The sequence below is a fragment of the Adiantum capillus-veneris genome, chromosome 6 (assembly GCF_014529385.1).
Source record: "Adiantum capillus-veneris isolate H3 chromosome 6, ASM1452938v2, whole genome shotgun sequence".
Taxonomy (NCBI): Eukaryota; Viridiplantae; Streptophyta; class Polypodiopsida; order Polypodiales; family Pteridaceae; genus Adiantum; species Adiantum capillus-veneris.
Genome location: NC_140936.1, coordinates 32,411,500 through 32,426,273, shown reverse-complemented (window position 1 = coordinate 32,426,273; position 14,774 = coordinate 32,411,500). Strand labels below are relative to the sequence as shown.

General features: G+C 43.3%; 1 protein-coding gene across 4 annotated transcripts in view; it reads right to left on the bottom strand.

Annotated features, from left to right (window-relative positions):
- Nucleotides 1–3,720: 3,720 nt before the first annotated feature.
- Nucleotides 3,721–14,774, bottom strand: part of LPPBETA (Phosphatidic acid phosphatase (PAP2) family protein) — a 36,599-nt gene continuing 25,545 nt past the window's right edge. For all 4 annotated transcript variants that reach the window (XM_086514124.1, XM_086514125.1, XM_086514126.1 and 1 more), the window contains exon 3: nucleotides 3,721–4,483. In XM_086514124.1, the coding sequence (XP_086370250.1) occupies nucleotides 3,798–4,483 (686 nt within the window). In that variant the 3' untranslated portion in view covers nucleotides 3,721–3,797. The remainder of the gene's footprint in view (nucleotides 4,484–14,774) is intronic.

The window sequence follows — 14,774 nt, the reverse complement described above, 5'->3', positions numbered from 1 at the left end:
AATGGGGGAACCACACACTATTAAGTAGAACTGTGTGAGAGTTTTTTTATTGTATAAGAAAGAGAATTATAAAGTGTTAGTGTTGGAGGGTTACATCCACTATGTCCTTTACCCCAACAATCTTCCACTTAAATGCCAATGTGACCGTAAGTAGCTATGACTAAATGTTAGCATGTACAACTGTAAAGTGCGACAACTTCACCCTTGAACAACTATGTTCACATTATACCCATTAACTTGATGCAATATTCAAATCAATGTGAGCAGCCAATCTCTTTGTAAGAGCACCCATTGGGTTGTCATCAGTGTGGTCCTTGATAGACTCTAACCACTTATCTGTCAACACATCCCGAATGAAATGATACCTCACCTCAATGTGGTTTGGCTTGGAGTGAAACACAAAATTTCTTGTCAAAGCAATGACACTCTGACTATCACATTGTTGCAACGTACTCACTCTCTATAGTGGAAGAAGACATATAATGCTAGAGAGATGACCTCCAAGAAATGGCTCCTCTTACAAATATGAATATGTAGCCAAATGTAGACCTCCTACTATCTTTGCAACTCGAGTAACCAACAATAAATGCATCAGTATTACCAAAGCGTAAGCACTTGCTGTACAAGTACCAGAGGTAGATGTTTCATTGTTTCATAGATTAGAAACCCCCATAGACCATAACATAGAGTGTGTGTATTCTTATCCAGCAAGCATCAAGATGGATGGACAACACAGACTCAATCCACAAAACATGACAATTAACCAAGACAAACTAAGTGATCTTACCACGGACTAAACATGTTATGGTAGTGTTTAAGCCCATTACATATATTGACTTGAACTTGAAAAAAACAATTAGCGTTTAGGATGTATAACATCATCAATTGAAGTTGCAACCATATGAGCTGCAATTTCTTCAATATCACCACCATCTACAAAAATTCATATTAGCTCTCTTGAAGCATCCTTTTGATGGACGATTGGTCTTTCCACAGTGCACACATGGGTTCTTAGAGAAGTAGTTTTTGTTTGATGATCATTTTTTCCACAGATAGAACAAGAATTTGTCGATGTTAATTTTGCGGCATAAGAAAGAGACAAAATAAGAGCTAGACTATCACGACGCACACCTCCATGCAACATTTTTTGTGCTTCTTCCTACAAAGAATTGACTATTCTGTTTGACGTAAGAATTGAATGTTTTTTCTCTAGTAGCAATTTAATTGTGTTTATTAGGAAGATTTTTTAGTAAAATTGCAACAAGATCTTTGTCAAGAATAGGCGCTTCAATATACATTAGTTAAGTTTTAATAATCTTCAAGCGATTGACAAGAGATGCAATATATTCTCACCGGACTACATATTTAGAGCACATAAATCCATTTTTAAAATTATCTTTGAATATTTGGCGTTAGCTCTAGATAAGGTCTCTAATGTAGTCCAAGCATCGAACGAAAAATTCATGTCATCCAAATGATTTATTAAATCATTCCCAAGAATAGTTAAGATGACACCAAGCGCATATTCATATTTTTATTGTTTTTCAAAAAATAAAGCTCATGGAACTTGTAGGAATTGATCCAAATGGATTTGTGATCGCCCATAAGTTTTTCTGCATTAAATAATATCTGCTAACTATGGTTTGGTACCATTGAATTTATCTGCTTTGGATGCCATGGTTAAAGTCATAATAGCTTTCTTGACTATAAAGCAAAAATTTCTTGAAGCCATTGAAGTCAAACCAAAGAATTTTAGAAAATGAATATCACCACAGTGGCTTGTCTCAAAAGTTGAAATACCAAAAAGAGATATGTCCATAAATCTTGTTGTAGAAGTCTTGTCAAACAAAAAAAACTTTGAATATACAACTTGTTGAAGTAATTGATGAATTTTTTCTATGGGGGTCAACTATTATAGTGTAAACTAACCCTGGCTAATTTGTCTATAATAAGGACATGCCATGCAAAACAAAGTGGTGGAGTTTTTAGTCACGAGGGCACTATAGAATTAGAATTGGAAGGTCCTTCTGTGTCAAAAATGCCTCGGAATGATTGGTTCATGCCATTTATATCAGTTGCGAGAACATTTGAGCAAGTCAATTTCATGCCCTCCCTATGTGTAGACGACCTTTCTCCTGGTCTTTCCGAGCCAAAGTCAAGGCTATGGAGAATGAGAGCAAAGCTGTCCTAGCTCTGATACCATGTTGGTGTTGATGGTGATGGAGAAAGAGACCATTCTTCAGACTTTGGGTATGACTACGTTCAAAGCACTTTCGCACTAGTAGCTTGTATTGGTTGAAATGTACAATCAATTCAACATAATGACTACATTTGAGATTAGTGATTTGCATAGTGTATGTGATACTTTTGTTCAAAGGGACAAAACAACAAAGTGTGCATGCTCAAAAGGACTTCGTTTGATTTTCACCAAGCTCCTTATGCTTGGTATGAGAAGAGACATGCTTATTTGCACATAAGTTCAAAATATTCCAACTAAGAGCATTGTGTATTCTAACGGATGCAAATAATGTACCAATCATTGTTCCCTATGTCGATGACATGCTACCCATTGGACCCACATTGCTATTTTTCAAAGCTAATTTGAATGCTCGTTTGAGATGTCAAACTTGGGCCTCTTGCAACATTATTTGACATTGCATTTCAAGCATTGGCCCCGGTATTTCTTTATCATTGATCATTGAAAAGTACAACTCCCGAGGACCTCTGCTCTCAGACTCTACGTCCCAAATGCCCTGCAAAGTGAGGCCCCCAAGGGCTCTTTTATTCTTACATAGGGATGCCCCAAAAGCAATCAGTTCAAAAGTACTTTCTTCCAAAAGCACTTGCTCTCGGAAGCTAACGCTGGAGACTCCCAAAAGCAACCAACATAATTTGCGAAATCCATACAACCTACCATGTGGCACCAACAACACAACAAAAATCCGTACAGGCATGCCTTGTCAACATCCGTACGGTCTGCCACATCAACATGTCAACACATTTTACAAAGAAATTCATTTCAAGGTTCATGTTTCTGCCTTCTAGCATTTTGTGCCCTCGGCCAATGCTTCATGAGTTCCCATAGTTATCTTTGAGCCTATGAGGATAACTTTTGAAGCTTAGTCTTCATGACATTGGAGATTACTTTGATATCAATCTTGATTAACAAGCTGTCAGCTATCTTTTTTATGTATGCAATGCAAGACCACACATTCGATGTGCACTCTCATAGGTGAGCAAATTTATGCATAGCCTAGAGCCTAAGAAAATTTAAACTAACCATTTTAGTATCTAACACTTTCTTCTTCAAGACAAGGCCCTTTTTTCAATTTCCTTACATGGTTTTCACTAAATCTATTCATGAGATAGAATCCTTCCTCATTTTCAAGACCACACAACTATGTCGATAAAGTTATTATTTATTGGCCTATCCATGTCATTAAAGATCTTTTTTCAAGAAAAAAAAGATGATAAAAAACTTAGGCTGCAAGCCTTTATCAGTCGCTCTACACCATCATATACAAACCCTAACCATCACTTTCGGCTTCGTAGGACGTCTAAGCCAAGTGGTTGGGGATGGGGGGGGTGGGCCGGTGGCTTCACAGCAGTGGGGAAGGTTAAGGTGTGTGCAATTGAAAAGATCTAATCATGGAGCCTTACCATATTCCAGAGAACAAACTACTTGAGAGACCTTATCATGTTAAATTCTTTCCATGCCAATGGGCAAACAAAATGCATTTCCAACTGTTTTAATGACCATAGGTACAACATGAACATTTAATCCATATTGAAATTAATCAGAGTCTGAAGTTACGCATGGCTTCCTTGACATGCTGCCCATATTCAAGTACTCGACGCTGCTGATCGTCAAGGAAAAACCTTACATCTAAGAGATAATTGATCACAAACCAGGCCTCCAAAATCCCAAGGACGGACCCAACGACCACATCGAGTAAAAAATGCCTGCCAAGAAGTATCCTGGAGCTTGCTGTTGCTACTGCCCAAGAAGCAAAGAGGAAAGGAACAAAATAGTGACCCAACAGCCCCAACTCATCAACCCCTAACACTGGAGAGATCATCTCTTTCCACTCTGAGGCAGAATTCAATACAAAAATGAGAATTGTAAATGCACGAGATGAATGGCCACTAGGAAAAGAATAGTGGTCCACAGATACCACTAAATACATCCCTTTGTTGTAGACTGGACGAGGTCTGCGAAACAAAGCTTTAAGACCACCAATGAGGAGTAAGTCGAACATGAACCCTATTAACAGACCTTTCACAAAGTCTTGCAGTGTGAAAGCTGGTGCCCAACACATAGCTCCGGCAGCAGGGATCCAAAACAGACCATCACCTGAGTACTCTAGTGCATGCAAGAAGGCACGAGGAACTTTCAAACCCCATTCGTGAATCCGCAATGATATCTTGCAATCCCATTCATGTAGAGCTTCCAGGAAAAAGGGGGAAATTTTTGAAGATTCCCCTGCACAGCAATCATACACTCACTCTCTCTCTCTCTCTCTCTCTCTCTCTCTCTCTCTCTCTCTCTCTCTCTCTCTGCGCGCACAAAAGGAGGGAGGGCTTGAACCATTTTGTATTACATAAGCAAATCACAGAAAGCCGGAAGGCAATACAAAAGGCCATAGGCGTTACAATAACCAGAACTGGCAGTGAGAAAACTCCTGGGATATACAATAAAACCAAACCGTAGGGGAAAAACTACCAGCGATACAAAAGATGTGTGATACATCAAAAGCGGGAGACAAAGGAGTGGATGACTATACACAAGAGCCGTAGCAGAAACAAGCCACCCCAACTTGTAAAGAGAAAACCGAAAACTCCACCAAAGGGTCTCCAATATTAGACTCCGGATCTCCAAAGGCCACAAAGCGCACTTCTAAAAAAGACTATCACCACGGCACAACAACTCTCCATGAGCACTTTGCCTCTTCAATTCCATCTCGACCCCTTCAAAGGGGAGAGGAAGGAGTGAGAAGAAACCACCATTGACTCTTGGTTGGAAAAATGGATAGCCTACTTTGATTTGTACCCTTTTGCCCAACGCATCGGTTAGATACCAATCATGCTGCAGGGCAATGCCTACACATGGTAGGCAACCCAACCGACGACTTGGGCAAATTTTTTGTCAGCTTTTTGCACTCGTTTCGTGCAAGTGGACACAATTGAATGCTACAAGAAACAGTTCAAGTTGGAGATGGGAAAACCTTTCCACAAAATGAACGCCATGGAGGATCCAACAGTCATTCTACAAATGCATCGAAAGCTCCGAAAGAGAGACAACCTCAAGCCATCCTTGGCAACAATCAAAAGGGCTAAAGTGGTCTTCAACCTGCAAAAAAATCAGCATAATAGGGCCACAAACCCCTCACACCACACCCCCTAAACCCAAAGAACTACCAAACAAAAGGAAAAACAAAAGTCTAGCAATATCCTCAAAAGCCCTGACAAGCTCCGAAGAAATAGGTTGTATGGCTGCCGAAGAGGAAGAATTATCTAGAGGTGAACCGGCAGCAGGGTGATCCTTGCGTCTATAAACCTGTGCAATCTCTCGAGCTTGCCACCCACTACATCTGCATTTAGGCTACATCTTATCCTGGCCAGACGCTTTTGGTTTGGCTGCCCAGTTTTTGGCCTTGTACCCATTTATCCTAAATTCATAGGCTTTTCCATATTTATGGGTTGTTGGGTTCCTTGGTGGACATTGCCCAACCCAGCCCCCACCTGCTATATAGCCACGGGCACTTGTCCATTGTGGTTATATTTGTTGTGCGCTCTGTAACAAACTGCTGATGTGTCAAAGCCTAAAGAATGGAGCCAACTTACAGATGACGTGGCTGCCCGAGAGCAGAAACCCTAACCCTAATTTCTGCCAAAAACCCGAACTGCTGAAACCCTAATTCTGGAAACCCTAACCCTAAAACCTGCAAACCCTAATTCTGGAAACCTTAACCCTAAAACTGCAGAAACCTTAACCCTAACCCTAAGGGCAATAGGCAGATTTCCGAAATTTGCACTGACTGATGACGTGGCAGGCTGTACAGATTTCCGTGATTTACGCTGGCAACTTTTTGGCTTTGCTTTTGGACCAGATGCTTTTAAGTTCGAAGGCTTTTCACTGTAATTGCTTTTTAGGCCAAGAGCCTTTAAATATGAGGTTAGGGCTCATTCTCTAGCATGCTTCCTGGAGGAGGTGCAAAGTCTCGAGTACCGGCTTGTACTTTGATGATGCAATATAAAGAAATACTGAAAGGGGCGCCAAGGTTTGGGGCCAATACTCTCTCGAGTGGAATTGCGACACTGTGTCGTCTTTCTCTTTTTCAATTCAGTTGTTAATGAAGTGCTAAAAGTCTGTTCAGTCTGTTCTTACTATTGGCACGTGGTGCCTACCTTGTGACATGCCCTCCCCCCCCCCCCCCAAGGGGGCTCTCTCTCTCTCTCTCTCTCTCTCTCTCTCTATATATATATATATATATATATATATATTACCCTTCTGTTGTATGCGGTTAACGTTACAATTGGGATAGCTAGCGTGTAATGATTGATTACTATGCTATCTTTATTTTTCACTAATAATGGAGTTGGTGCTGTGTAGATTGGAACTCTAAAAATTAACGAGAAGGAGACAGCAATAAAACCAGTCTCTCGACCCTTTATTCTTCTCGTCTATTTATTTTAGCATAACTATTTGCACATATTTTTTCGAAAAGCCTACATAGCTTAGTTGTACAAAGTTAGTGAAAACCTACCCTAAGTGATAAGTGATAAGTGATAGGTCCCACCCATGAACTAAAGTGTTAAGAGGGGCCTCTAATTTTTGGCACCAGCTTAGTTTAATAAGGAAATAAATATCCAACTCCACAAGCCGTACCAAGAGTTTGGGGGACTAAAAGAACTTTAGGCCATTCTTGTGTGAGATCTTGTCAATTTTTCTCTTTCCCCTCTCTTAACCTATGTCTTGGGCTATGAAGCTTCTCTGTGTCATCTTCCTGTATAAGAGCGTGTAAGATTTTGTGTAACGGGTGCCAACGGAAAAGAACAGATCGAACAAACTTTAGACGCTTTAAAACAACTAAATGGAAGGAGAAACACTGCACACGAGACATGCAGTGGTGGAGCTCCACCCCAAGAGAGCACTGGCCCCAAATTCTGCCGCTCCTTTCGGTATTTCTTTATATTGCTTCAACTCAATACAATGCCGATGGCATTGCTCTGCATCTTTCCACGAACGCATGACAAAGAGTTAGCCCTTGGCCTACAAAAAGCAGTTTACATGAAAAGCATCAAATTCGAAAGCATCTAGTCCCAAAAGTTGGCGCCCTAAGCTGCCAACGCAATTCGCAGAAGTCCGTACAACCTGCCACGTCATCAGCCAACGCACAACACAGGTGTAACAGGAAGGCACCACGTGCCGACAGACAAGGGGCACCCAAAAGGCTAGGCTTTTACCTATATAAAGACGTCTTGAGGGCATTTGTGGAGATCATCAGTTTTTGGGCGATCTCTCTCTTTGAGTATTTCTTGAAGACAACAAATATAAGAAATACCCTCCGGGGGCACTCGTCTTGAGGGCCAACACTTCTAGGGAAGGAATTTCGCTTTCTTGTGTCTCGTGTTTGGTCTCTCTCTCTCTCTCTCTCTCTCTCTCTCTCTCTCTCTCTCTCTCTTCAAGTAGAAGTGTTTGCTATTGTCACCTTCTGTGCTCAACGTATATAAAGGTTTCAGATCTTGTGGTGGATGCTTGGATCTGCAAGGCTAAGGGCTGGAAAATGAAAACGCTAGGGCTGATGTACCTTGGTACTGCAAACTCACGACGAGGCTAGGGCCAAAATCTGAAAACGCTGGAATTATGGCTGAAATTTGTAACTTTTGAAAAACACTAGGGCAACTGACGGCGATGCGAATCTGCTAGTGTAAGATGTATGCTGATTCATTATGGGTTATCTCGTGTTTTCTTGGATAACAACACCTGGTTGGCAACTACTACTCTACCAGCCAGCGAAACTCGTGCTGAGCTCCAATGTAACAGCTTTCTCCTGATGGACAGGAGAAGAGGAGCAATCTGCTGCTCGGGGTACAAGTCCAAACCAACCTGACATCCCAAGTACCGAATGGTAAGATACCCATCACAGCATGGACACGTGACATTCCTTCTGTATCTCATTTTCAAACCTTTGGATGTATTGCTTATATTCATGCTCCCAAAGAACACGAACAAAGCTTGATGCTCCTGGTCTTAAAGTTATTTTATTGGATCTTCTGACACTTCCAAAGGCTACAAATTTTACGACACTTCCACCAAGAAAGTAATTGTGAATCATGATGCTACTTTCAACGAACAGCTTATGGGAGGCTCATGGTCCACGGATGATTCTGATGATACTAAATCGTTACTTCAAGCTTTTCCATTTCTTTTAGATGATGAAACTCGTCCTATAGAGCAACTTTCCTCTTCACAACCATCCATTCCGAATGTTGCCAATGATCATATTGATATTTTTGTTGATCTCCCTATTGATTTTGAACATAGTTCATGTCATTTTTATGATGACGATATTGTTGATAAAGCTTTCTCTACTTCTGAAGATCCCGTTACTTATAATGAAGCTATCTCTTTATCACAAAAGGATCAATGGCAAGAGGTTATGGAAGCAGAATGCGATTCTCTTATCTCTAAAGGTACATGGATACTAACCGAACTACCTCCTGGTCGTACAGCTATTAAATGTAAGTGGGTGTATAAAACAAAGGTAAAAACAAATGGATCTTTTGACAAGTTCAAGGCACATTTAGTTGCGAAAGGTTACTCCCAAATTGCTGGTGTTGATTATCAAGAGACCTTTTCACCAGTTGTTCGCATTACAAGTCTTCCAGATGTATTATCATTTGTTGTCCAATTTGATTTAAAAGCTCATCAAATCGATGTGCGAACTGCTTTTCTGAATGGTGATCTGGAAGAGGCTATTTATATGAAACAGTCAGAAGGGTTTGTTAATTCAAGTAAAGAAGGCCTTGTTGCTCAACTCCATAAAGCACTATATGGTCTCAAACAAGCTTCGCGGACCTGGTATACAAAATTTGATCTTTTTCTCACCTTCAAAAAATTCATCTCTTTCTCTTCAGACCCCAACTTATATATAAAGCACCAAGATAGCAGTTTTGTGATTCTTGCTCTTTATGTGGGTGATACCATGTTTCTGATGATTTAAGATTTCTTCAACAAGTGAAAAAGTTATTGTCTTCTGCATTTGATATGGTAGATCTTGGAGAGATTCACTCCTGTCTTGGGATTCAAGAGTCAAAGGAACTGCATAAAAGGTATTTTATTCCTTCGACAGTCAAAGTTTATTGCAGATACTATTCAAAAATTTGCTATGGAATCTGTACATTCGGCCAAGACCTTGTCTTGCGAGCTCTACGAAGAACACTTCTGACAATGGCGGTCAACTTATCACAACCAATTTGTTGGCATGAATACTCGCCTTGATATTTTGTTTGTTGCTAATTATCTTGAACAACATATTGCACGTCCTTCTCTTAAGGATTGGTCTGTATCAAAGCGTGTATTGAAATACTTAAAAGGCACTACAGATTCGAGTTTGGTCTATCGACGACAACTGACATCGGATTCTATGCAATCTCTTTCTCTTTTGGGTTACACAGATGCAGACTGAGCAAGCTCATTATGCGATCTACTAGTGGCAATTGCTTCTTTATAGATGGTTGTCTTGTTTCTTGGACCATCAAGAAACAACGCTATGTTGCAGTTTCTACGACTGAGTCTGAATATGTTGCAGCATCACTTGCAGCTCGTGAGCTAATTTGGCTTTGATAAATGCTGGTTGATATTGGTCATTCTCCTCTTTCTAACACACCCTTGCGATGTGACAACCAGAGTGCTATTAGTCTTGCAAAAGACTATGTTCAACATGATAAGTCAAAGCACATTGCTGTGCATTATCATTATGTCCAGTATGCAGTACGCAAAGGCACCATAATGGTTGAACACTGTCAAGTGACCAGATGATTGCAGACATTCTCACCAAAGACCTCAACGAGTCATGCTTCATCCTCTTGCGCTCCGAGCTTCGAGTTGCTTCAGCCTCACTCTTTCTAGATTAGCTTCTCTACTATTACGATAGCTTTGTACATATGACATTGTAATCATATAGGTACCATGCTGTCACGTGACACATCCAACCCTATGTGTCCGTGGACAAGCTACAACATGACCAGGTTCATTTCAATCAAGTCAGTCTAGAATAGGAAGTGATTTGGCACTTTTGTAAGTCTGTTCGCAGACCGTGCATGTCCAGACACTTAGAATAGATGCATATCCTCTGGTTGCGCACAACATGATCATCAAATTCCCATCAGATCCCATCACGAGCATTTTTACAGTGCATAGACATATTTTCCCTATTTTTGACATTTTTCACTTATTTATTAAGTGACTTTTGTTGGGAACTAGGTAGGGCAATTTTGCTAAGATAATATATAAGCAAACCAGAGTTAGCACTTTCTAGCAGAAGAGGCAACAGGAGCACTCGCTCAACAGGCAACTTCTCAGCAAAACCCCCAAGAGGCCCTAGCATTTTTGCATCACCTAACAGCTAGCGTTTTCGGACTAGATCAGCCAGCGTTTTTGCTCTTGCAGATTCCTAGCGACGGAAGACCGAGCAGAAGCCCCAGCATTAGCAGATTCTCCGCAGCAAGACCATTTTCAGCCCTAGTGTTTTTGCAGATCTTCGCGACGGAATCCCCACAAGCATCAGCGTTTTCAGTTTTCAGCAATCAGACTCCACAGTAGAACCCCGAAACCTCGCAGATCTCACCTTCCCGCAGCAGATCCTCGCCGCACGGTCAAACCCCCCCTAGTTTGCAGATTCAGCCCGGAAAACACAGATTTCAGCATCTGCGTTTTCAGCGCGTCATCTTTGCATCGTCGTCGTCATTGACATAGAGTCAGAATTCAGCAGATAAAGATTTGCAGATTTCAGCCCTTAGCGTTTTCAGATTTCAGCCCGTTGGTGCAGCCAAAGTTGGTCGAAGCTAGGAGGTGGTCTATGCCAGGCAGAGGCAGCAGGCAAGTGCAGTGCAGAAGGCTAGGGCAAGTGCCAAGGACCTGGGCAGCCCAAGGACAGCGGAAAAGTATGTCTGAAGTGGTTTTTTAGGCCAAAAGAGTTGCGGGATGGTCCAGATGGGATGGCAGATGAAGGTGTCCGAAATGCCGAGTCAGGGCTCTAGAATGTAGTGTTCAATGTGCTCTAGAAGCCGCTCCAGACGGCTCGCCAAACGGAGCCCCGGGGCTCAAGATATTGCAGTTTAAAGTTGGAAGGTCTTGCAGATCCCCGACGGACACGGCAACTGGGGACAGGTGGCCCGAGCTGATGTCAGTATATACATGTGTAGTGCTCGAGTTGTGAAGCATGCCGGTCTTCTCGGATTGCAAATCGAGCTCTGGATAGCAAGTTATGGTCATTAGAAATTTTCTCGGGGGCCGGGTCTGAGCCCACTTGGCCGCAATGGAGGGTGTGCCATCTGGCATCGTTTCGGCCTCGCCAAGGTTCTCGGTAATAGTGTGCACCAAGTGGAGCTAACACAAATCAACGACGTGTCAATCGGGTTCTTGGTCAACAAGATACAGCAGGACGAAGTCGGGAGCTAGTGCTAATGAAGAGATTGACAGATGTTTGTTTGCCTTTTTTGCAGCCTCGGCTAGCGAACTCCAAAGGATCCGAAAGCGGTGACATTTTTCCGGTCCTGGACCGGCATGACGAAGGTTTGACGCAACTTGACAGCCCGAGCTTCTGACCCTCGAGCAAAGTATGGGGACTGGGCAAAGGAAGGCCAAAAAAAGTTTCTTTTTTTAAGGTTAAAGTGGGGGTTTTTTAGAACCTTGGAGGCTATCCTAAGGGGGGGCACCCCAGCTACTGCCAGGTGGCACAACGGTTGCCCCACATGCGATGTCAAGAGCAAGACAGGCATGCTATATATCCAAGGCCGTGGGCCTTCAATTGAACACAAAGGGGGGGAGAGAGGGGAGCTCCCTCCTCGTTGGCTATGGCCGGGCCCTTACGGGCGCTGTGCCGGGTGTCGCGCGGCGGTGCAGGGCGGTAATGGCGGCGTTTTGGCCGACGCTGGCGGCGTTTTGTTGGCCGCTGCTAGCGGCGCAGGTGGCGCACCCACGGGAGAGAGAGGTGACGCGCGCGGTCCATTGATGACACGGCAGGCCCAATGGGGGCTTGTTCCCGCGGCAGTGGCCTTTTTTGAAAGCTTGAAGGGGGGGAGAGCATTAGTGATATCGCTAATGCCTCCCCGGGGTCTATTAAGGGGAATGTCCCGCGAGGAGGAAGCCGCCAGGCGTACAAGGCAAAGCAAGGGAACTCAAAGCAAAGGCCGTCCGAGCAAGGGTCAAATGCAAAGTGACCAAGGGTATAAGGTGAGCCCACTTCAAGGCAAGGCCGGACGAGATACAAGCCGGACCAAAGAGAAGCGGATAGAGAGAGAAAGAGAGACAGAGAGAGTCAAAGTCAAACCAGTAGAGCAGTGCAAAGCTAAGCCCACAAAGGGGTCAAAAATGGAGGAGGAAAAAAGTAAAAAATAAAAAATGCCTAGGGGGCAATAGCGACATCGCTAATGCCCCCCCCCCCCCAAGTGCAAAAGAGAGAGGAAGAGAGCAGATAGAGCAAGGCGGTGCCCCCTTCCCAAATCAAGATGCCAAATGGACCAATGAAAATGCAAATTCCCAAATTAAGGGCTCCCCCTATAAAAGTCAAAATTGGATCAAATTAGGGGCTTTTTCCTGGCTTTTTGGATGTCGTTTGAAGCCTGCAAAGTGGAATTCCCTAGCAAGCTTGCCCTTTCGTAACTTTTTATTGAAAATGGCCATGGTGATGGCAGTGCAAGCATGTGTACATGTTTTTTGAAGTGCAATCAAGCCACCGTTGCCTCCTCTTGCTGTTGTTTCCCCTTCCCCCCTTCTCTTTCTCCTGCTTTCATGTTTCCCCTCGGTGCCGGCTGTGTGGATGTGTGTACCCTCCCAGACCGACGGTGTTTTGTGTGAGAGAGTGAGATTGAGCGGCTGTCTGTGTGTGTAAGGGGGTGGAGTCAGGTCGTGGCAGTAGGTGCGCGCTGTGTAGTGGATTTGTAGAGTGTGTAAGCAGTGAAAATTGAGCAGGCAGTGGTCTGCTAATGTAAAGTGTTTCTTTGAAGGTGTTTTCTGAGAGGATAGGGGTGTTGTGGATACCCTGAGCTATACTGAGGCCCTTGTGTTTGTGCCGGGCGTGTTCCCCCATTCCCCCTCTCCACCATCTCGTCGTCGTCCTCATCGTCGGCAAGTCCAAGCATTGTAGAGATTTGTGCAATCAATAGTAGACCGCTCTCGCCATAGAGAGTGGGGCCTTCGAAGGAGGCTCTGACAACATGCCGGTGTCGTATTCTTCTCTCTATCTCTCAGTCGCATCCACCTTCACGCACAATGTCCATTCACTTTGTTTGTGTCCATTGCACTCTCTCATTAAAGAACGGAAGGCTCTCCCTTCAATAAAAAAAAGGAACCTTGAGCACACTTCGGAGCACTCATCTTGAGCAAAGTCAAACATTCATTCCGTTGCACCTTACATTGGTATCAGAGCTTTGGCAGTGTTCTGTATGACTCAAGAAAGAACCACATAATTTTTTTTGCTTGTTGAGATCGCACGAACCCAAGTTCGCTTGGGCGTGTCGATTCCTAATCGTGTTTTTGAAGAGTGACAGAAATCCCAGGAAAGAAGGGCTTGTCCAAACTCCCCTTGTGCCTCTTTTCACTCATTAAGAGCGGACCGTGCACTTAGCGGCCGGCCAATCGACGTGAGGTGGGAAAAAGCAACCTTGGTGTGAGCGCAAGGCCGCCAAGGGGTGCACCCGGGGAAAAGAGCGGAACTCGGGTGAAGAGAAGATCCTTCTCTAACACAAATTGCAAGCGAAAGAAGACCCTCAAGAACCCTCAAGACCCAAGTTCCTCGTGAACTTAAGAACCCAAGACCACAAGAACCCAGGACTTCAGTGGATGGTCATCACTCGAAGCGGAATGGATACTTTGCTTGGAGGTGATGAGCATGAGAGAGGCGAAGAAGAATTTTCCCCACCAGGAGGTTTTTCCAACCCTCCCCCTTCCCCATCTACGCCAAGGATTGCACTAACTCCTATGGAGGCTTTCGACAAGAGGATGATGGACAAGGAGTTCGCAGAAAGAATGGCAGCCATAGATCATGACTACGAAGAAAGAGTCGCAGCCATAGAGCGTAAGTACAACTTGGAAGCCAAAGAAAGTCAAGCCCAATTGGATCGCGAGAACAAAGAAAGTCAAGCCAAATTGAATCGCGAGAACAAAGAAAGAGAAGCAGAATTTGATCGCGAGAACAAAGCAAGACAAGAACAGAGCGACCAACACATGAAAGAGTTATTGATAAATTCTTTTAGTGTGCAGGCGCACTTTACACATAATCGGGAAAAAGAGACTCTCTCAGTCTCTTCTTCTCCCAAGCATGACACACATGATTTGCATGATGATGATTTGAATGACAATGATAAGCATGATGATTTGAATGACAATGATAAGCATGATGATTTGGATGATAATGACAAGCATGATGGTTTGCATGATAATGATGAGCACGATGATTTGCATGATGATCAAGATGTGATTTCTCACAAGCATGATGATTTGCATGAAGATGATGTGAGTGTACACAAGGATGATGTGTTAGTTGATA